We start from the raw sequence: 24,047 nt of genomic DNA, 5'->3' as shown, positions 1-24,047 counted from the left end.
AAGAGGAGAAGGGAACGACAGAGGATGAGATGGCTGGATGGCGTCACCAACTCTATGGATGTAAGTTTGCGTAAATTCCAGGAGTTGATGATAGACAGGGAGGCCTGGCATGCTGTGATTCATGGGGTCGCAAAGAGTCGAACAAGACTGAGCGACTGAACTGAATTGAGTGTGTAAAAAAGATATGGACTCTGGTGTCAGGGAAATATGGGTTATCATCCTAGTGTGACCACATGAAACTTATTTGATCATGGGTAAATCACCTGACTGTCCAAGCTGACTCATGTTTGTCCTAGAATGGGGAGGATGATAACTATTGCATCAGACTGTGGGGAGGAATAGAATGAGCCCATCAGGTACAACCATTGGGATGAAGTGTATCTTTGGAAGCTCTGCTCAGGAAGAAACACATCATTTAACTTTATCTCTCATCTCTAATGTTAGGACCTTCTGATCTGGTGAATTAAATCTGGTGATTTCATTTCTTGTGACTGTTGAACAGTTCCTGATTGTTGTAGAAGGAGAAGCATTAATCTCTCCTTTAATATCCTGGTAATCTCAGCCTGCTTCCAATTTTCTTTAAAAAACAAAGAAACAAACAAAAAAACCCTGCCCTCATTGACCCCAATCCTGTAACTTGAAAGAGCTCATTTACTCACAGGTAAGCTCCATGGATGTGGAGTATGTTGCCAGGTGACTGCCATGGGGTGGGACACAGACTCAGAGTGAAGCTGAGAAGACTTCTTACCCACAGCCCCTCCCAAAGTTCCATTTCTGTCCATCAAGTAGGCTTGTGGGTTTCCTTTCCTCATGTGAATCTATAAGCTCTTCTCACCTCCCATTATTGATTAATTATAATTTGCAGCTCACAGACCAATCACATTTCATGGGAAAGGAAGCTACCTGTTCCTAAATGAGAGGTAAGACAGGGAAGTTGTACTTCTTCATACAGGAATCCTAGAAGGCATAAATAGAGATAAAGAGCCAGAAAGCTTAGACTTGTGCCCCTGGGTGTATGCAGCCCTTTGTCATGGGTTAAGTAAATCAATTTTGCTCATCAATTTTTAACCAGAGATTGTGGGAAAATATTTTTCCTGTAATTTACACATGGATGCAATATGGAATGAAATGCAGATTTGTCTGAGTGTTTAAGAAAAAATTCAAGAAATTACATGCTTCGGCAGCCACGTGAAGCTAATCTCTCAGACTCCCCTGGGTTCTGTGCACTCTTTTTTTTTTTTCCCCTGGCAAGCAGCACTTCAGTGGCAAAGTTTAAAGAGCATTAGTCTTGGCTGTAAAACAACCAAAAAATCACTAAACATTAAATGAAACAGGCAGAGTGAAAGAAGGGAGACTGAAAGGGGAGAGGGGGGTAGAGAAGAGAGGAAGGGATAGGAGTAGAAGACTGTGGGGAAGGGCGGGAGGAGAGTGGAAGGAAGAAAGGAAGGGCATTGCAAAGGTGGCAAATTAAGCGTGAAGGGGAAGAAATGCTGAAGATAATGAAGCAGAGAGAAAAGACTCGTGAAGAGAAGAGAGGTGCTTAATACACTGAACAAGACTAGAGTGGAGGATCCCACTGCTATGGCTTTGATTTGAAGAGATACTGTTATTTTTTGTTGTTGTTGTTTTGGGGTTATATGGACCCCAATCCAATTCTCCCTCCATCAGTTGATTTTCAATAGGAATAGGCTTTCATGACTATACAGAGAAATAAATGCACAGTAGGCATTTCATAAGTACTTTTGGATGAATGAATGACGCACTTGAAGATGGATTAGCATTTATAATTCATCAGGTGTTGTAGTAGCACCCAATTTTAACCCAACATTTACAAGAACAGAAGAACACTTGAACTAAAGATTCACTGGAAGGAGGCTTCAGCAGTAGCCAGAAGGAAAGTACAGCTCTCCTGACCAGCAGATTTAACTTCCATCTGCTCAAGTCTCCTACAAATGGAGAGCTTAGGCTATTAGGAATACTATATATATTCCTGCTCAGGTTCACTGATTCTTTTCTCAAGGTCTGTTCAAGGATGCTTCTCCCCTAATACTGACATCTTCTGCCAGGGTTTTCTGGAGATGGTGTGCTCTTTTCTTTTCTAGGGGCAGCTCTTTTCTCCACTTCCTTAATGAGGTTTGTAGTAAGCATTTCAGTGACCAAAACCCAGAAGCAGAGATCATACCTGATTGCACCTTGAAGGGGACCAAGTGGGCTTTTCCAAGTGCAGTAGGTATTAGATCTCTGTCAGGACTGCCCTCAGAAAAGTCCTTGATGGGAGGTCACGTTTGGTGACTCTGCCTACGTATTTAGCAAGGCAGCATGAGGAACCCAGGTGGCCTTGGGTCTCTGTCACGTGGAGACCAATTCTACCCACAGTCCCTCCTACCCTTTGCCTTGGCAATTACTTAGCTCTCTGATGAAGAAAGAGTGAGCCCTTCCAACTCTGCTTGGGAATGGAAATGTTCTTGTCTTTGCCCGATTACTATTGTAACTGATTTTGAGAGCATCCATGTCAGGATTCATTAACAATTATAAAAACAAGTCATGTGTGTTTTATACAGAGTAATTCATGTTATACTGACACTACAAGGCTCATGTTAGTATCCATAGGAAATCCTGAGTGAGAGTCACATTGACCCAGAACTGTGGGACCTGTTCCCCTTCTACTGTCCTTTATCACCTCCCAATTTCCCACCTGTAGCACTTTCACCCTTGCAATACAGAGGGTCAGCCTGGGCAAAATCAGGAAGTGGGTGACACTTGTCTCGGACATTCTGAACATCCTTCCTGTTTTCCCTTCCCCAGCTCAGATCATCCTCTCCCCTTCCTTCAGACACTGGGCTCTATCTCTTCTAGAAATGTTGCTTCTGTTTCTCTTAGTCAAGTGGAGTTCAGCACAGATTTAAATTCTTATATTTGCTCTCCCATTGAGGCTCTGTGTTTTAAGGCTTCTCTATGAAACCGAAGGCTTTATTTCATATCTACCAATTCAGGGACCAATGGAGTTAGTAGAAGAGTTGTTTGCAGACAGATGGGTCGGGGTATTGGGATTCAGTGGGCTTTCCCAAGTGCAGTGGGTGGTACATCTCTGTCAGGACTGCTCTTAGAATAGGCTTTGATGGGAGGTTTCACATTTGGTGACTATGCCTACATATTTAGCAAGGCAGCATCAGAATGCAACAGATATTTTTCTCCCCTCTTTTCACATTTTAATATAATCAGGGAAAAGCCAATGGTATTACCCAAAATACTTGGCCACATGACAGAGAGGAGGACTGGGGAAGAGAGGAAGGATGGCAGAGGAGAGGGGACTGAACACATACATTCAAAAAACAGTGGCCTAGACTAACACCTACAAGCATCTGTTTGTTAAGCAAACCTCTTTAGACTGCTATTTGCCTCGGACTGTCTTCAGAAGGATGTATCGGCTTCCAAAGGTGGATAGTTAAAAATAATATACACCACAAGGGATGTTTTGGCATTTTCCTTCATTTTCTTTCTATCTTCAAAATTGATGTTGTCATCCTTTAAAACTCAATCAATTCAGCTGATCCAACGAACAGATGGGATTAATCAACCCCCCAGAATATGCACAAAAGCAATTAGAAATGTAGAGATGTGGAATTTATGCCAGCAAATCAATTACCAATGATGGCAAATCAACCTGGTGCACCCAACTTCCCCGGTTTCTCCTTCCCTAGAGCAGCCACTGATAGTAGTTATGATCCCTGGTTTACCTCCCTACCAGAGGGGGATGAGAAGGTGGGGGATTGAGGTTTAATTGCTGCTTGCTTAATGACTAGTTCTCACTCTGCTGACAAAAACCAGCATAATTTACAGACTACAAGATGCATCAGGATGATGGATACAGACAGCATGTGCTATATGGTGTCATGCAAATATGAAATATACTGCACTGAGAATATGGTCGTTTGGTATTCACTGAGAAGAACTTCATTTCAGAGAACTGAGCACCTTTTCTAGTACCTACAGTTCTCATTTGTCAAAAACAACGGAAGCTGCAATAAAATACATTTTAACCACAAATCTGTGCCTTCTGTGAGTTTACTTGCTAATAGATTCCTTGGTTTTGAATTTACTTGGCTCATGATTTTCTTTCTGATTCTTTATGACCTTTGCAGGTTCTGAAACTTTCCTCCTTAGGCCCTTATTAATTATCACCTGTGTTATTGTAATAAACTCTTCACTGGTTTTCTTATGACTAGCCTTCGCTCATTTTAATTTTTCCTTTACACAGTGATTTTTTAAACACAAAAATCTGATTATGTATTATTTAATTACATGTTCAAAATATTTTGATGACCCTCTATAGTTTTCGCAGTAAAAATCAAAGACTCCCATGTTTACCTACTTGTCTAGATTTTTCTTCTATCTGTAGGCCTATGAGTCACTTGTGCAAGTAATCACTACAACACAAAAAGCCTCTAATACCTCCCTTCCTTTCCCCAGCTGGGAAGTCTGACTCTAAGTCTTGACTTATATTCTGTTTCCCTCAGAGAGCCTGCATCAATGCCCCAGCCAGTTTGAGATGCTCACCTGTGCTTACCTTTGTTATAGCATTTATCACTTTGATGTGATTAAGCATTTACTTTGCTGGCTGCTCATGTATAAAGTTCCTTGAGGTCATGGCCTCTATCTTTTAATGCATATTTATTCCTCCAGCTTCATAGAACAACTTGACTTTAACAAAGAGAACTTTTTGTTGGGACTCATTTCTTCAACAAAATTTTTCAAATGAGTAACATACACAAACTCTTAACGCTTAAATCTTCTCCCAACCGCAGCATAAGAAGATGATATCAGAGACTCAAGATTATGTTATCAGGGCAGTATTGTAGGTTGGTAATTAGATAAGATCTTTCCAGTAGTTTATGACTAAAACCCCATTAAATAGAATCTAAACTTTTCTTCTTTATACTGAACACTGAGTTATGAAGAAGGATTTTTATATCAATATATATCTGTGTATTTTCAGACTATACAGAAAACACTCATTAAAACTGCAAAAGCAAGTTAATAAAATTAGCTCAAACTTGGTTTTAAGGTCAAAGAATGGGAAGATGTTCTCTTTTAGGAACAAAGAGCTATCTGACACAGAAATAAGATCATGTCAGCAATGAACTCATGGAAATGTGCAGCCTTGTGTAAATGCAGAAGCCCACTCTTCAGCTCCAAACCCAACCAAATGATCTAAATTTCCGCTCTTTCACTTAAAAGCTGCATATTTAACATCTTAACAGTTCCAAAACTAGAATAAGTAATACTTTTTATCTGAAAAAACAAACAAGCAAACATAAACCTATGCATTTCAAAAGACTCTAGCAGTGGGACCATAGAAAGATTTTGGTTTAGAAATGAAAAATTTTAGTTGGAACCCATTCATTTCTTCTCTCATCCATATGTTTTAGGCATTGACTATAGATATTCAGATAAAATATGATAATCAGGGAAATGCACATTTATTTGGGGAGACAAGGACTGGAAATGCTATGGAAACATAGTAGTAATATACAGGGACATTTGACCTAGACTGGGGAAAGTGTGTATATTTTCCGGGGAAGGAGATGGAGAAAATGATAGAAGATAAAAAATGTGAAAGGATATTCTCAACCAAGTAGACAGACATATGCCAATAAACACACAAAAAAACATGAGAAAGCATGGTTTGCCTGTAGAATACAGAATTCCAGAAACTGGAAATTATACAATATAGGAGGAGTCATTTGGATGAAATTTATAGTATTAGGCAGAGCCTGTTCAGGATCAGCCCAACACTGAGAAAGGAAGCTTATACCTGCTATTTAATTAATAGTTTTGTCTGACATCTATTGACTTATAAGACATGATACCAACAGAGATATCTTTTAATGGTATTGTGTATGTATGTGTGTTTGCACACACATCACATCTTCAAGGCTATATCCTTTCCTTATCAAGTTTTAACCTGAAACTTGTAAAAGAAAAACAGAACATCTGGTGTTCATCCACATATAAGGCTTCCAGTCTTTGACTATTGCAATGTCTGGCATCTTGCATCAAATGTAGATTAAGGTAGAGCTCAGGAGCTGGTTCTGGTGGAAAGAGCTGCCTCCACGGTCTTTGTTATGAATAGAGCTGCAGAGTCTAACTACAGAGATACCAAGGCAACTTTCTTCAGATGCACACACAGAGACCCCATCAGAATGCATGGGGATTGATTTCATATCTTGTAAAAAGTCTGATCTTTGGAGATAGACAGATACAGGTCCAGATCCTGATTTTTTTCATTCCTTGAGTTTATGATCTTGGGAAAATTATTAACGTCTGTTAACCTTACACCCCACTCCAGCACTCTTGCCTGGAAAATCCCATGGATGGAGGAGCCTGGAAGGCTGCAGTCCATAGGGTCACTGAGGGTCGGACACAACTGAGCGACTTCACTTTCACTTTTCATTTCATGCATTGGAGAAGGAAATGGCAACCCACTCCAATGTTCTTGCCTGGAGAATCCCAGGGACAGGGGAGCCTGGTGGGCTGCCGTCTATGGGGTCGCAGAGTCGGACACAACTGAAGCGACTTAGCAGCAGCAGCAACCTTAAATTTACTCATCTGTAAACTGGATTTAATAAAGTCTACCTAGCTGTGCTTCCTTGCCAAATTGCATGAACACAGCACATGGATTGGGAGATACTAAGTCCATAGCGACTAGCAGCTAGTAGGAATTAAAACTCTATTATGTTGTTATTCTAAGTATAATTGCTTAACAGTTTTGAGTACTATCATCCCAGAAGTGTCTAATGAGAACCCTGAAACTTCAAAATAAAGCCTTTTTGAGTGAATGATATTTGTACTCTAACCTTTCAGGTAACTAGACCATCTCCCCACTGTCCTACATGACAAGGATAATTAGGCTTGTATATATATATAGGTCATATTTCAGCAGAGTTCTGGCATACAAGATAAAGAGCTTTTTGTTAACCAACTAAAACAAAAATTTTAGGAACATTTTTAATGATATCACATTATTTTGTTTTGTAACAGATGGGCACGCACTGAAAAATAAAGCAATCTAGTAAAGGCAAACTGGGTCCCATTAAAGAAAGGAAAGGCAAGGGAAGCTGGGAAAAGAAAAGTGCAATTTAGAGGACAGTCAGTCATTCATTAGAATAAGAATAAGATGTGGGGGTGAGTTAAGGTGATTCTTACAGAAACTGACTTTTTAAAAGTATATACCCTTGTATGATAATTGCTAGTGCAGGTTTTCTGTTTTCCAATTGTGGAAATATGAATCTGGTTTGGAGACGGGGATAATGTGAAGAGAAAGGGAAAAGAATTCATCTGGATAGTCAAAGACCAGCCCATTCAACCACAGGAAAATCTTCAGGACTCTTGCAAGGGAGCAAATGTTTCTTTCACTTCTGATGACTGCAATGTAAATGCCACAAAAAAGTAAATGACAAACACTCTCCTGCTAAAAAGAATCTAGTCTTTGTTTATTTATAATATTATGTATTGATTGGGTTTGTGCATAAGCTTCAGAAAACTCAAAGTACGGTGCGTCTCTTTATTTGAAGATCTTTGGGAATATGATTGACACCTTCCCATATTTTCGATAAAGTTCTGCCTGTGATGAAAGTAGTAAAGAGTTTCTATTTCTCTCTCCTGGCTGTTATCTGTGTGGCCCTAATATGTAGCAACAAAGAGAAAAGATGCTTAGAGATCATTCAAGTGACTGGTCAGAATTAAGGCTCTTTATAATCAAATAACATCCAATTATTGTAACATAAGGTGAACAGTGACCCTAAAAGTGTCCCCTGCATTCCTCTTGTCTTCTGAATGCAAGCATGTCTTTTAACATATCTGTTTGAAGAATTCCCTCTGTAAAATTTGAGCTGCTATTCTATTTGGGAGTAGATACATATCTCAGTTGCTATTTTACAGCTGAGCTGTGAGAACAGAAATGATGCATCACCTGATGGGAGTTTGGCATCTTAGCTGTGGCATAACTAGGGCTAGAACTTCTGTCATTTCAAAATCCTAGTTTCATTCTAACCAACTATCAAGTCACGTCATTTCTTCTTATGTCAAAGGAGCTGATATTATATGTAAAATGTTTTTTTCATTTAACACTGGCTTATCATATTTACATTTGAAATTAACTAATTCCCTCAGGGTAAACCCAAAGGAAGTAATGTAGCTGTTTAATATCCTGAAAATCCGAAATGGGGGAATTTCCAGAGTTTTTATTACTGGTTGGTAATTACGTTCTCTGCACAGATTCATATTATCTATACTGTAGCTGGCCTTCTAACCTGAGTTTATTTTAATTTTGTTTACTTAGAATCCCAGGGATGGGGAAGCCTGGTGGGCTGCCATCTCTGGGGTCTCACAGAGTCAGACACGACTGAAGTGACTTAGCAGTAGCAGGAGCAGCAGCATAAGACCTATAATTGGGCAAGAATTCATTTTTCCCTTGTACCTAAATGCCCAAGTTTCGGTCAGATTATGAGAAAACTAAATACACACAAACAGCACCAACAATAATAAATTGTTGCCAGAAGATTAGAAACAATTAAAAGTTGTTTTTAGTTGAACAAAGTTCACAAGTATCCCAAGTTTACCATCTTGTGTAAATAATCCATTTCCAAGAGTACTGTCACAAATGACTTGAAGTATTATTTCAAAATATAGAAATAATAATCCTGGGGGGAAATCCTCCAAATTATCTATAAACTTACAAAAATTGACAATTTAAAAGATTTCTCTTTGTCAATATATGCATATAAATGTTAATAGGCTGTAGCTAAAAAATAAACAAAAGCACTATAAAAAATGGATTAAGTATGTGGACAACAGAAGTCTGGAAGAATTGTGGAATGTTATTTTATTTTATTTTTTTTCCTTAGAGGTTCTGCATCACAGGTTTGGAAGACCACCAGAACTGAATTCAAAGTAATTTTCTGCTGCTATTCTATTTTTCACTGAATTAATACATTTTGTTTGGCAAAATAAAAACATTTAACATTACTATTTAAGAACACTAATCCCCATATATTTAGCAAGCAGCATGCATTCAACTGAAATGCTGATTGGAAATAGGGAAATTACACTGTCAGTGATGAAATACTAAAGCTCATTATCACAAGGTTTTATTTTAAATGCCTAGAATTAGCTTTATTGCTGCATCAGTAATGATAAGCATGAGCCTTAAGTCATACCATTTAGGTTTTATGAACATTATTGTAACATTAACTATAATTCAGTTAATTTACAGAAAAACTCATCCTATGCTTTTTTTTTCCCTTGCTCTTAAGATGCTACATAAGGAAGCCCAAACCGTATTTCTCTAGAGCATGTTCTATTTATTTCACCCTTATTCCTCATTTTTTCTTCATAGATCTTCAAAATATTAACTGTTTTCAGATAGCTGTATGTGCTAGAGGAAAAGCACAGCTATTTTACTGCCACACCTTGCATCATTAGGACAATACTGACCTCTAGTGTTCTAGGAGTTAGAGAAAGAAAGCACCATGCCTAACTTCCTCTTACTGAATCACTTAGATGTTTTTCTACAGCACCATGGGAACAATTTTACTTACAAAAGAAAAAAAAGGGGGGGGGGGAGCAGGAGGATGTGGGGAGAAGAGGAGGAGAAAGAGGAGAGAAATTAGATTTCACCCTGTCCTTACCTATTCTCTGAAATAATTTCTGAACTAAGGCCTTTTGCTTCCTTCCCTTTAAAGAGGCTGACCTCTTCAGTATACCTTTGAAATACAGATTTTATAACAAAAATCCTTATAATCCATTTCCACTAACTATCAATTTCAGAGCCCCAAAACTTCCAATCACAGATAGGAGCACTGGGTCAGCTTTGGATCATTATCAGTAAACATTTTCCAATTGTTTTCCCTTGAGGTACTGAGTATCTCTTTCTTAAGGACCTTTTGGATTAAGAGGGTGGAAAGTGAGGTAGAGAAACTTGTAAGTAGTAAGTGGCCTTCCTACTCTTCTCTAATAGTGATGGTTCACACCACAAAAATAAGAAAAAAGTATCAGAACAGTTTGAATTTGGTTAGATATTACTGAGGTTCATGATTAAGTTAGTAGATAAGGCAGGAAACCTAGAACCTTGAGGAAACTTAATAAACCATCTTTGGAAACAACACAGATGGCTTAATTGCATTATTTCTTCATTTAGGAGTTTCCGGAGCTGGAAAAACTTCCCTTTCTCTGCCTAGAGAGGCAGCTGAGCAATTGAGCTTGCACCTCTGATGGCTCCAGCTATTTATTCAAGTTTGACGAGCTGAGTTCTTTAAATACACAGTGCAGGTGGCGGATCCCCAGGTGTCCAGCTTTCCTGCCTATTAAATTAAATGCCCCGCACTTGCCGAGGTTAGAGCTTGGATGGCAGAGTGTACACTTAGTGCATACTCATTATGTGTTCTTTGGCACAAAGATTTTGGGGGTGGAGTGTGCATCAAAGCTCTTTCTCCTATAACAGGGGCAGCCATTGGTCTTGTGGTCTGACTACATCGGCCCATGACTTTTAGGCCAAAACTCCCAACCGTATTAAACAGATGACCATTGGTTGTAGGTTATCCCAACTGGAGCCTTCTGCCTAGGGGAGAGCTGAAAGCCATGGATCGGGAGGCACAGGGCATACTGCAAATCGGAGCGAGGCAGCCGCATTCAGAAAGGAACCGCTGTCACCGAGTGCAGTGGCTGGGAGCGACTCTGTGTCTGGAAGATCAGCCCCCATTCCTACAGCCAGAATTGGGGACCCTTCCCGGGAGGAGCTCTGGTTGAGATCAGGCAGGTAGAGAACTCGGAGCTGGCGGGAGGCTGAGGCAAGAAAATCTTCCCTTCATCCCCGAACTTTCCGATTCGGGAAGAAGGGCAGAAAATCCAGAGGGGCTGGCTCCTTCGAGCTCTGCTAACTTTTGGGATGGTTAGAGAGATAGAAACACACCAATCAGCATTTTCCTCCTTTTCCTCTGCTCAGAGCAGACACAATTGAACACCCTTGGACAGTTGAGTGTCTTTCCAAACGCCAGGGTCTCGCACCTCACCTACCCGCCCCAAGCTCCTGGTACTCACAATTTGCCGCTGTTAATCCTAAATGCCACAAGCCGGAAAAGAACAAAGTGAAAACGCTGGTCAGCCGTGGTCCAGAATCCATTTCCCCCGAGTAAGAGGTCCCTCCCAATCGAATTCCAAATTCGCAGGCGCCAGCCGCGGCTTCTTCTTTCTCTCTCTCTCTCTTCTCCTCTGCACAGTCTGACCCCCACCCTCCCCCCCGTGGAGAGGCACTCGAGGTTTCACTCCATCCCTTGTCCAAACGCTCTACTGGAAACCGTGGTGGGGGTTTCTTTGGAGGTGCAGATGGAGCTACTGTCCCCGCAACTGCCGCTGGCTTGCACTTCCCTTCCTCGCTCGCCTCTTCCTCCTCGTCCCCCCTTCTTAAAGGTGCAAACCCGACCCAAAGCCACAACAGGCGCCGAGCTCGCTGGACAGCCGAACGCACCTCGCTAGCCACTAGAGCTGGAATCAGCACCCGGGCGGCGGACAGCTCCTTATAGGCGAATGGGGCGCGCGGCGCCGCCCCCGGCCAGGCCCGCCCGGCTCTCTCCTATAAGAGAAGCCTGGGCGGGTCTTCGCCCCGCTTCGGCGCGTTCCACCCCGACCGCCCGCCGCCTCGGTGCGCGCAGGCTACCTGGAGGGGACCGGGGAGGGACCGCACATCTTCATCTCTGCCTCGGTCTCTCTGGTTCCCCTCCTTCCCTGCCCCCCAATGTGGGGGATGCTTAAAAGCACTGAAATTTAAACCAGGTTTTCGAAGAACGTTACTAAAGGGATACTAACAGGAGTTGGAAGACAGAACGCATTAGCAAGAGGGAATTGCCTTTGGAAAGCTTGACAACGAGACGGTTTTCTTTCTTTCTTTTCTTTCTTTTTTTTTTTTTTTTAAGAGGCGAGGGAAGACTTGAATTATTGAATTACGCGATTGAATTTGCCCCGGGTTTGTTCTCTAGAATGGAAGGCTGACTGGCATTGGTAATATTGGGATTTCTGATATAGCGGTTTAACGTGGTCCCAACCCCGCACCCAGCTCCCATCTCCCGTGGCTCATCCTTTGACGGCGGACCAGGTCTGCGTGTCCCTCCTCGCTGTTGGCACGTATCTTTGGGCAAGTACCACAAGGTGTTTGGTGATTTCGGTTCCGGAGCCCAGGAGGTTCCTGGCATCTGAGAGAGAGGGGAAGACAGATCGGGTGTGGTAGATGAGAGTCAGGGTAGGGGTCCTAGTTGACTCATAGGATTCTAGATCTTAAAGCTTCTCTGGATAGGATTTAAATTTAAAAAGATGGGAAAATAGTAGTTTTGGTTTCTTCCTAAAGGCCCCCTATTAGAAACCCTGGTTTTATCTTTGACTTCTAGTTTACAACTGGGGTTTCTCCTGCTTGCCATAAATCAGCTTATTTTATTTTTATTGGAAGCCGTCAGAAAACTGTCAAACCTTAACAAAATGAGGAGCCATAATGATTTCTACTTGAGCTTATAATCACATTAGCGATGGAGTCACTTCAGAGGAAGTTGATGTCTCCTTTTTCCTACCCCTCCCCCACCATTTCCCTCAGCAATAACAAATATGCAGACTTATTTTACACAGTTGATTCCTGACAACCCTCGGTTCTCAGCCGCCAGCTGCACAGCTACGGCAGGTTGAGCTGGGACTCAAGCAGCTTCTGCATGAATCCTGAAGTTAGCCTTGTGCTTTTGGTTAGAGCTGGACTCACATCATTGGAATATTAATCTATAGTTGAATGAGAATTGGGTTAGCGACACCCTTACTTTATTATAGGGAGAAGAATTCCGAGGTCCTCTCATTTGTAAGTAAATGATCCTCTTGTCTCTAAGCTTCTACCTGAAAATAATTGTGTTAGTTTTTAGATTTTTGGACAACCAGAACACTTCTTCAGGACAGACTGCAGTTGTGGGAGAAAGGCCATGACCAGGAGATCATAAAATACCAAAGAGGAAGAGATCCAAGAAGCTGTTCAGTTGGCAGGGGTCTGAGTGAGGAGGGGGCTGGGTTTCTAAGTCTAGAAGCATGGGTTTGTCTTCTATTGAAATCCAGGATTCCAGGTTTAAAAACACCTATGTGCCTAGCTTAAGCATACTATAGTCTAGAAAAACGAGGAACTATTGTCCAGATTTGCATGTTCTTTAATATTTATATGACCTTAAAATAAATAAAAGGGTAAAAATATATTTTAAGTCCCTTCTGTATTTTTGCCTGATCCCATATTTAGAAGTAAACACTTCCCTTCCTGTTCACTGTTTTTATATTTTAGAAAACATATTTACATTGCTGAACAATATATAGTATTGCTTAGATTGTCTTCAGCCAGTACATAAATGGCATCATACTTTTCCATTTTGTACCTTGCAATTTACTCAACAACTCACATTTTATATATGTATATATATATATATACATGCACATATATATTTAATTTATACATTTCAATACAAGTAGTTATAATTATTTCAACTGCTATATTTTATTTTATGAACATGCCACAATTTATTCCTTAACTTGTCTGTTAATGAATCTATAGATTATTTCCAGGTTTTTCTCAATATAAACTATGCAATCTGATATTGGTCTCTTCGTATTTCTCAATTATGTGCTTAAAAGTAAGATTTCTGGATTGTAGGAAATGCTTATCTTCAACTTTAGTAGGTATTGCTAATTGTTTTATAAAATGTTGCCAATTCTTACTCCCCTCCCCACCAGCAGTGAGTGAGATTTACCCAGCTCCACATCTTTACCAACATTTCAAGACCTCTCTTTTTATAAATGAGAAAATACTACCAGAGAATACAGTTCTTTGTTCACTGAGTTTAATGCTCCACTACACCTTTACACCTCTCCTACCTTCTACCCTTACCTTTTATACCTCTCTAAAAATAGTTAAATGTTTCAAAAGTTATGGAAGATGTTGCTCTATTTTCTGACAGCATGACTGAAATCTATCTGTGTCAGTAAAATGTGCTTGGAATATACACTGAAAGGCAATCAGGGAAAATTTTTACATGAAGCCCTGAAACTGTGAATGATCTTCAAGTTATTAGTAAATATTGGAACTCTGCATTTAATAGTCCATATGCAGACTTAGTATATAAATTGCACCTCATTTTAAATCCTATTTACAGTTGTGGCTTTTTTCTCTTTTTCAAACACACCTGTTCTCAGAGCAAATTTGAGCCTTAAACAGCAGACATTTGTCTAAGATTTGTTAACATTTCAGTAAGAATACGGCAGCTCTGGATGTAGCAGGGATAAACAGCTGTTCTTCTCTGACAATAGTGTAAACAATGCCATCTTCTGGGGGCATTTTGCCAACAAGTTTTTATAAGCCCTAGAATATTAATCACTATCAAAAGTGCAGCCAGATTGATATTTACCTACTAAAATTCTTTTGTAAACCTTTTAGTCTGATAAATCCACCTTTTGAGTGGTGGAATAGAAGCTAAGTAATCTCCCTTTCCCCCCTGTAGCTTTGTATAGAAGAATAAGTCATACTTGCAAAACACTTTGTTTTGAAGAGGGTTAGAAATTCTGCATAGTTAGAGCAGATTGATTGGTAATGGGGAATGGGGAAAAACAAGTAACTAAAATCCTCAGATGTGTGCATTTTAAAATGATAAATCTGAACATCTCAAGACAAACATATCTGAAATCTTTAAAAAGGGATAAAGTGGATGGGATTGGGTTTTCCTGTCCTTTTAATTTTCCCTTTGAGTGTTCCTACTTTTCCCTTAAGAGAGTAGAAGGGAAATAGTCATTTGTCAACTGGACTCTTAGCTTCTGAATATTCAGCAAGTTATGTAAATCACTGATTTTGTAATCCTTCTGTGAAACATATGGAAGGTGTGTTTTGTCATCTCCATTTTATAGATGTGCTCTTAAGAGGAGATAGATACTGACACATTAAATATCATGCAGACTTAATGGTCTCACACCATATAACACTTGAAAATTAAAACCTCCTCTCATATTTCCTTTATCTTTACAAATACAAAGTGAAAGTTTTAGTTGTTCAATCGTGTCAGACTCTTTGCTACTCCATAGGCTCTAGCCCGCCAGACTCTTCGTCCATGGAACCCTTCAGGCAAGAATGCTGGAGTGAGTTACCTTTCCCTTCTCCAGGGGAATTTTCCCAAACCAGGGATCGAACCTATGTCTCCTGCATTGCAGGCAGATTCTTTACTGGCTGAACCACCAGAGGAAATAATCACTGACATATGGATGGGTATAAATGGGAGAAGAGTCTGCATCAGTCATTGTAGGCTATCCCATTTTGTTTATCAGTACTTTGGGATTATTGCAACTTCATATATTATAGTTTGTTGAAACTTCTGTTGTCATCCATATATTCAAAATAAGTGTTGAAATTGTATGGCTAACTAAAATCAGTGTGATTTGAAATCTTAACACCAACAACAAAAAAATTAAATGAAAACTGAAAATGCCAGTGAGTTCTTTGCCTGATTTCTTATGACACAGTTGTTTTATTTCATATGTTTCGCCTTGACAGAGAAATAAACAATTCTAGAGAAAGTGATGGTGATAGATATATTAAAGTGATTAATGATATTGTCAGCTTGATGACTCATCTGTATCATATGAAAAAAAAAACAAAACAAAACAAAATAAGTGTTTAAAAAATATTGATGAAACCGAAAGTTAAATTATTTTTCCTGTAATGCTTTCTTCTCCTTTTAAATGTTTTAATTTTACTCTTTTTCCCCCTTTTTATAGTTTGTATCCAATACTACATATGCTCTATTTATGGAATGTAGAAAATGAGGAAAAAAAACAACCTTGTTCTCAAGGTGGGGAAAATATGATGTCAACATATTAAAAATTGAGATAACAATACAAATTAGCATGTGATTAAGTGTCAGATAATAAACACTGTAGAAGTTCCTAAATTGACAAAGAGTGCTTCCTCTGGGAATGAAAACTAGTTGGCACCGTGAAGTGATTCTTTGTCTCTTTGGGGGTAAAGGGATTTAAGTCACCCTGGGCCATGAAGATTGTTATTCAAGTCAGATTAGGTCAGGTATATTTGCCTTAACAAGAAAGTCAAATCTTAGGGTAATGAATGCAGAATTCCACTTTTGCAGAAGAGTGGACTATTCTATTAAAGCAAATGGACTTTAGTCAAATGTTGAGAAGAATTCACTTGAGCCTCTCCCCTACTCCTTCTGTCTCCTAATTCTACCTCAAACTCAATCTTATCACCACAAGCTCATCCTTTATATAAAAATGAGTCATTTGTAGTGTATCTCCTGCAGATAGAGCAACACTGTAAATATCTTTACCTGCACATTTCTCAGCTGGTAGCATGCCATACTGTTTTCACATATTCCTCTTTCTTCCTTCTATGAAATTCTTCCCAACTGGCTAATTCACTTGTCATTCAAGTCCAAATTCAGTTAATACCTCTATCAAGCTCTTTATCAATTACTGTGAAATATTTTTGTTCACGTATATTTTCCTAACTCTGAGTAGTTGCTCAAGAACAGTAATTTATCAATTAGTATTCAACTTTGAGTCTTCAGTATACATGCAAGGTTTTAAGACATGTTTGATGAATGGATAATGTTAGATATAAAAAGCCTTGTCTACTTTTTTAATGCTACCCATCCCGTCACCTTAACCTCCATTACATCAGAATTCAAAGCCTCTTTTGAGGGCATTTGTCCTTGGAAATCAATATGTAAATTATATGTAAAATCATTGGGGATGCAGTTTAGAACAGTATTTTGATAGTTCATTCTCCTAAGCCATATATTTCTCAAATGTTCAGAATTTTTTTCTAGCAGAGAAATTCACTCTCTCAAGTTTCTATATAATTATATTTGATTTGCACAAATCCAGCCATACCACATCCAGAAACATATGTCAAAAAATGGTCTCCTCCACTTATCTCTGACTCTCTCTAAAGGAAGTACTGCCTACAATTACTTAGAAATCATTTTTTTTTATATATACCATCTTTCAGAAGAAACCTGTTTGAGGTAGTTTAATGAAGAGTTTGGGGCTTAGAATCAGAAACTCTGAGTATTAGCCTTGACTTTCAGTTTAGGTATGAGACCTTGAGTATATAATTTGGTATCTTTGAGATTCAACTTCCACATCTGTAAATTGTGAATTGTGGTAATTCCTAGTTTAGGCAGTTCTGCATAGTGCATGTAATTATACATGTGAAGATATTTCTGTTATACAGGCACAAGTTATAATGTGTGTTAATGTTGTAGTGTAAAGAAAACAAGTTATCAAGCCCTTATCCACCATATCTGTCATATATTCATCTGGCATTACCAAAAATATAACCCATTTTATGGGAAATATGCTTAATCATTATCCAGAGATATCACAATAATCCAATCAAATAACAATTTATTAAACAACAATAATGTGCATAGATTTATATCATTAACTTTTGGTTAAATATATGAGATTTACTTATATATGTTGCTGTCTTCTAGGTTCTTACACTCCCCAGAATTTCTATGTGGTAAAATAACATATATAAACATAAATAATAAATACTTATGGAAGAGAAAATAATCTTTTTTTTTTTTTCAAATCCATCAAAATGGCAGACATTATGGTATTTTTTCTTCTTATCTCTTCTTGCTGTTCTTTGGAACTCTGCATTCAGATGCTTATATCTTTCCTTTTCTCCTTTGCTTTTCACTTCTCTTCTTTTCATTGCTATTTTTAAGGCCTCCTCAGATAGCCATTTTGCTTTTTTTGCATTTCTTTTCCATGGGGATGGTCTTGATCCCTGTCTCCTGTACAATGTCATGAACCTCCATCCATAGTTCATCAGGCACTCTATTTATCAGATCTAATCCCTTAAATCTGCTTCTCACTTCCACTGTATAATAATAAGGGATTTGATTTAGGTCATACCTGGATGGTCTAGTGGTTTTCACTACTTTCTTCAATTTAAGTCTGAATTTGGCAATAAGGAGCTCATGATCTCAGCCACAGTCAGCTCCCGGTCTTCTTTTTGCTGACTGTATAGAGCTTCTCCATCTTTGGCTGCAAAGAATATAATCAATCCGATTTCGGTGTTGACCATCTGGTGATGTCCATGTGTAGAGTCTTCTCTTGTGTTGTTGGAAGAGGGTGTTTGCTATGACCAGTGTATTCTCTTGGCAAAACTCTATTATTCTTTGCCCTGCTTCATTCCATATTCCAAGGCCAAATTTGCCTCTTACTCCAGGTGTTTCTTGACTTCCCACTTTTGCATTCCAGTCCCCTCTAATGAAAAGGACATCTTTTTTGGGTGTTAGTTCTAAAAGGTCTTGTAGATCTTCATAGAACTGTTCAATTTCAGCTTCTTCAGCTTACTGGTTGGGGCATAGGCTTTGATTACTGTGACATTGAATGGTTTGCCTTGGAGACAAACAGAGATCATTCTGTTATTTTTGAGATTGCATCCAAGTACTGCATTTTGGACTCTTCTGTTGACCATGATGGCTACTCCAATTCTTCTGATGGATTCCTGCCCACAGTAGTAGATATAATGGTCATCTGGGTTAAATTTACCTATTCCAGTCCATTTTAGTTTGCTGATTCCTAGAATGTCGATGTTCACTCTTGCCATCTCTTGTTTGACCAATTCCAATTTGCCTTGATTCATGGACCTGACATTCTATGTTCCTATGCAATATTGCTCTTTACAGCATTAGACCTTGCTTCTTTCACAAGTCACATCCACAGTTGGGTATTGTTTTTGCTTTGGCTCCATTCCTTCATTCTTTCTGGAGTTATTTCTCCACTGATCTCCAGTAGCATATTGGGCACCTACTGACCTAGGGAGTTCCTCTTTCAGTATGCTATCATTTTGCCTTTTCATGCTGTTCATGAGTTCTCAAGGCAAGAATACTGAAGTGGTTTGCCATTCCCTTCTCCAGTGGACCACATTTTGTCAGACCTCTCCATCAAGACCCACCCATCTTGGATGGCCCCACAGGGCATTGCTTAGTTTCATTGAGTTAGACAAGGCTGTGGTCATAGTGTGATTAGATTGAAAGACACTTATTCCTTGGAAGAAAAGTTATGACCAACCTAGATAGTATATTCAAAAGCAGAGACATTACTTTGCCAACAAAGGTCCATCTAATGAAGGCTATGATTTTTCCAGTGGTCATGTACGGATGTGAGAGTTGGACTGTGAAGAAAGCTGAGCACTGAAGAATTGATGCTTTTAAACTGTGGTGTTGGAGAAGAATCTTGAGAGTCCCTTGGACTGCAAGGAGATCCAACCAGTCCATTCTAAAGGAGATCAACCCTGGGTGTTCTTTGGAAGGAATGATGCTAAGACTGAAACTCCAGTACTTTGGCCACCTCATGTGAAGAGTTGACTCATTGGAAAACACTCTGATGCTGGGAGAGATTGGGGGCAGAAGGAAAAGGGGACGACTGAGGATGAGATGGCTGGATGGCATCACCGACTCGATGGACAGGAGTTTGAGTGAACTCTGGGAGATGGTGATGGACAGGGAGGCCTGGCATGCTGATATTCATGTGGTTGCAAAGAGTCGGACACAACTGAGTGAATGAACTGAACTGAATTAATGGTTTTTTTGATCATCAGCCATTTAGACTTCTTCTTTGATTGCAAAACAAGCTATTGAAGAAATCATTTCACTAAGCCTACCACAGCAATTATAATGCATTCCCCTTTAGGAATGAATATCTGGATCTTGCCTGTGGCCCATTTCTGACCAATAAGACTGAACAGGCAGGAAATATTTTCTTCTCTGGGAAAGGAGAGATTTGTATGAATAAAAATCTTATTTTCCAGCAGTTTTCCATATAGCAATATACATGAAGACATGAGCTTTGTAAGTACAGTAACCAACTTGGAAACCTGAGGAATTGCCAAGAGTTAGGTTGGCAAAAAGCAGAGAAACAGTTCCTGGGTTTTCATTACAGTATTGAGTTACTTCTACTCTAGAATAATAAACGTCTGTATTGCTTAAGCCTCTGCTAGGACACGACTGAAGTGACTTAGCAGCAGCAGCTGCTAGTTAATTTCTTTAGAAGAAAATAGAACATTTATTAAATATCAACAGGCAGCAGACATCTTGAATTTGTTTTTGGTTTTAGAATTCCCAACAAAATTCTAAGGGAGGTATTACATTTGGCAGATAAGGATACCAAGACTCATAAAATTTAAGTAACATTGTCCAAAGCACAAAGCTATTAAATAGAAGCACAGAGGTTTGATTCCAGAATCTTGGCTTATCATACCCTTGCTCAGTGCCACAAATGCTCAGGAATGAAACAAAGCTACTAAACTTTGTGAATCAGTGTGTATGAGTGTGTGTTTGTTTAATCTGCTCATTTGAGCTCCAATATGATTAACAATTTTATTTCTACTATAAACAATTATCTTTAGGGTTACTGTTATCCTACTTCTGTCTGTCTCTCAGGGAATAGCTGTCTCAAAAGCCAACCTGATATTACCAAGTTTGTTTAAACTAATGAAGAGGCGCTGAAATCTGTTCAGTTCTAGGAGCACACCTGGCCTTTAAGCAAATTGTGTTGATATATTGAGAATTTGGAGTTGGTGTATGAATTAAGAGTATGAACATTATGACCTGCCTTTATAAGATGGTACAAGTGTCCCCCCTTCCCCCAAGCTCCCATGTGGGATTGGCAGTAGCTCTCTCAGTGTCCAAGCATTCACTTTGGGGAAGTAAAATTCATCGGATTGCTTTGATTGAAGGTACAATTTCAGTACATCCTCACAAAGGAGGGAGAGTCACAAAATTTAATATATATTATTCTCCCTCCTATCAGTCTGGGGAAGGGCAGTCTTCAGTCTCAGGTCAGGAGTGAGCAGAAGATAGAGAAAATGGTCATCATACACCTACTGTAACAGTATTTATAAGGTGGTCAGGGACAGAAGTCATTACCTTTTCCAAGGCTTAACTATAAGTAGTTATTTTAAGTGTCTCAGGAAAAGCATAGTGGGAATTTAAACTCAAGTCTTCATTTAAATACCTAGACTCTGGGTGTGAGCAGAGTTAACATATTGTGAAATACCTGGGCAGCAACTCATAAAAGCAAAGTGTTTCCTCTCATCATACATCTGGACAATAAATTTGTGATAACCACTACTATGGAAACTCTTATATAAAACTTCAACTTTACCAAAGGTGTAGTTTTCAGGAAATAAATTATTTGCAAGGAGAAAGAGCTAATTTCAAAGGATTATTTCATTATGCAATCTAATCCATAGCACTTAGGTCCTTTTATCATTTTTGCATTTAAATCAGCATAAAAAACACAAGTGAAATACACCTGTAATTTGACTTTTATTGGCATTTTTAATAAAGTGGAATGAATGCTAGACTAGAGCCAGCAGGGCATGTGTTGACTAGTAGGAACTAGCAGGAAAAAAACAGAAATTGAAGCAGCAGCGTGAGAAAGTCTGTAGCTTGTTCAATAATTGTTCCTTTGGAAGAAGGTGAAGAGCAGATGCAAGAGGAGGCAACAAAACAGGAACTTATTTAAAATAAGTATGAGACTTATTTAAAATGTTTCCTTTTAACTCTAATATCTATTAAGAAATCATGCATGGCCAAAAATAATAAACTTTATGATCCCACATATTGAATAAATTATTTTGTTAAAAATAAATATGCCACTAGAGCTTCCAGAGGAAAAACTAGAGTTTTTTTTAATGACTTGAAGCTGTAAAGTTTAGAAAAATAATTAAGGGTAGATAAATACGCATACTGTATGATGATTCCACTTATATGTGGAATCTAAAAAAAGAATGCAGATGAATGTATATGCAAAATGAAACAGACTCACAGATATAAAAAAAATCTACTGATAGGAGAAGAAAGGGAGCAGTTGTAAATTAGGGCTATAAGGGGTACAAATACTACTACGTATAAAACAGATAAGTGACAAGAATGCATGTATAGCATTTATAGTCATTATCCTGTAATAACTTTTAATGGAGTATGATCTGAAAAAATTCTGAATTACAGTGCTGTACACCTGAAACTAGTAAACAGATATAATATCGTTAGTTTATAATTCAGATTTAAAAAGAAGAAATAAATACATAAATATGTGAATACAGCCATGCTAATTTGTTTATGTATGATCCATGGCTACCTTTGCATTAGAATCGCAGCGTTGAGAAGTTTCCATGTAAATATAGGATCTGCAAACCCTAAATTATTGCTAAATGACTCTTTACTCACCCCTGCGTACTAAGTGCGACACTAGAGTACAATGTACAGAAGAACTATACCATAGATGATACAATATGACTCACTCATCAATTCAGAACGCTTTTTATCCGGATATTTTGCCATACAAGATGCCATGGGATAAGTCAATTAACAAATCAATCTCACAAGTTTTAGAAAATATCAACTAGATATGTAGATTTATTGGTTCTTATTAGAGTTGTTTAATGTTAACTCAATTCTGTTCGATGAGTTGGGTTCAGAACTTCACTTTATTATCTTTTTCACTGACCCTAAAATTTTAAAGTATCATTTCATGGTTTCTATTCTACCAATCTTTGAAGATTCTGATTACCTTTTCATAAACTCCTGTTTCTCAGTATTGACTGCATATTTTCATGCATTTGCATTTAGTATTTATTGTGACATATTCCCATAGTTAATGAAAATGTCAAAGAAGTGTAAAGAACTCCTGTATGCTTTTTTTTTTTTTTTTGATGTGGAACATTTTTTTAATACTTTATTGAACTTGTTACAATATTGCTTCTGTTTCATGTTTTATTTTGTTTTGCCACGAGGCATGTGGGATCTTAGGGCCCTGACCTGAGATAGAACCTGCATTCCCTGCATTGGAAGGTGAAGGCTTAGCCCTGGATCACCAGGGAAGTCCCAAACTATATACATTTGATTTTAGGATAAAAAAAAATATTTTTCCCCATTGACTTACTTAGCAATTATTTTCAATTATTTGCTTTTTTCCCTCTCTTTCTAATGTCTTAGCCCGCTACAGCTGTCTGACTCACCAACACCTGAATCAACACGAGAATACATCCAGGTCCAGAAAGTGAGCAGAGAGTGGAGACTCATGAATACTCATGATTTAATATTTTTGCCCCTTTATTTATTTATTTTTTTTCTGACAACTGCCTACTGTTGCATCAGATACTAGGAAGAACAAATCCAAGCCAATGGGAAATCACACCTGTAAAAGGACTTTGCTTTATCTTGAGGCCAGGAAAAAACACCTAGGTAAAGTAACTTATGTGGTGAGCTAAGAGTGATGGAAGAGACTGGCAGAAAGTAGACAAGGAAAATTACTAGTGGCCTCCAAAAGGAAAAGTGGTTTGCTGAGAGTCAAAAATATAGAACAATTGTCAAGGATTTCTTATTTATTGTAGAAGAAAGTTAAATTTATTATAGGGATTTTAAATTATTTTTAAGGAAGGGAGTGACTCCTGGTTTCCTATTTTGTATTTATTTGGCCCCAAATACCATTCAGATAATTTCTCATAGATGCATTAGTAGTTATAGAGATAATATGTTACTTCTTTATTTAACATAAGTTTTCATTTTAGAAATTACTCAAGGGAATAACAGCTTATGGATCTGAGATTTGATGTTCAGAATCTTGGTCAGATACTAATTTTTAATCTCACATTAGGCATATGACACGGGGCTTCTCTGCTAGTTCAGCTGATAAAGAATCTGCCTGCAATGCAGGAGACCCCAGTTTAATTTCTTTGTTGGGCAGGTTGGCTGGAAAAGGAGAGTTTACCCACTCCAGTATTCTTGGGCTTCCCTGGTGGCTCAGCTGGTAAAGAATCTACCTGCAATGCAGGAAACCTGGCCTTCATTCTGGGATTGAGAAGATCCCCTGCAGAAGAGGATGGATACCCACTCCAGTATTCTGGCCTGGAGAATTCCATGGTCTATATAGCCCATGGAGCTGCAAAGAGTAGG

At 38.6% G+C, this 24,047-nt stretch overlaps 1 protein-coding gene across 2 annotated transcripts in view; it reads right to left on the bottom strand.

Moving 5' to 3' along the window:
- Positions 1–11,179, bottom strand: part of CNTNAP5 (contactin associated protein family member 5) — a 1,075,483-nt gene extending 1,064,304 nt beyond the window's left edge. For both annotated transcript variants that reach the window (XM_068967132.1, XM_068967133.1), the window contains exon 1: positions 11,098–11,179. In XM_068967132.1, coding sequence (XP_068823233.1) covers positions 11,098–11,179 — 82 coding nt within the window. The remainder of the gene's footprint in view (positions 1–11,097) is intronic.
- Between the last annotated feature and the right edge of the window lie 12,868 nt (positions 11,180–24,047).

This window comes from Capricornis sumatraensis, chromosome 3 (genome assembly GCF_032405125.1).
Source record: "Capricornis sumatraensis isolate serow.1 chromosome 3, serow.2, whole genome shotgun sequence".
In the NCBI taxonomy this organism is placed as follows: Eukaryota; Metazoa; Chordata; class Mammalia; order Artiodactyla; family Bovidae; genus Capricornis; species Capricornis sumatraensis.
The sequence above is the reverse complement of the archived record's forward strand: the minus strand, read 5'-3'. Positions and strand labels throughout refer to the sequence as shown.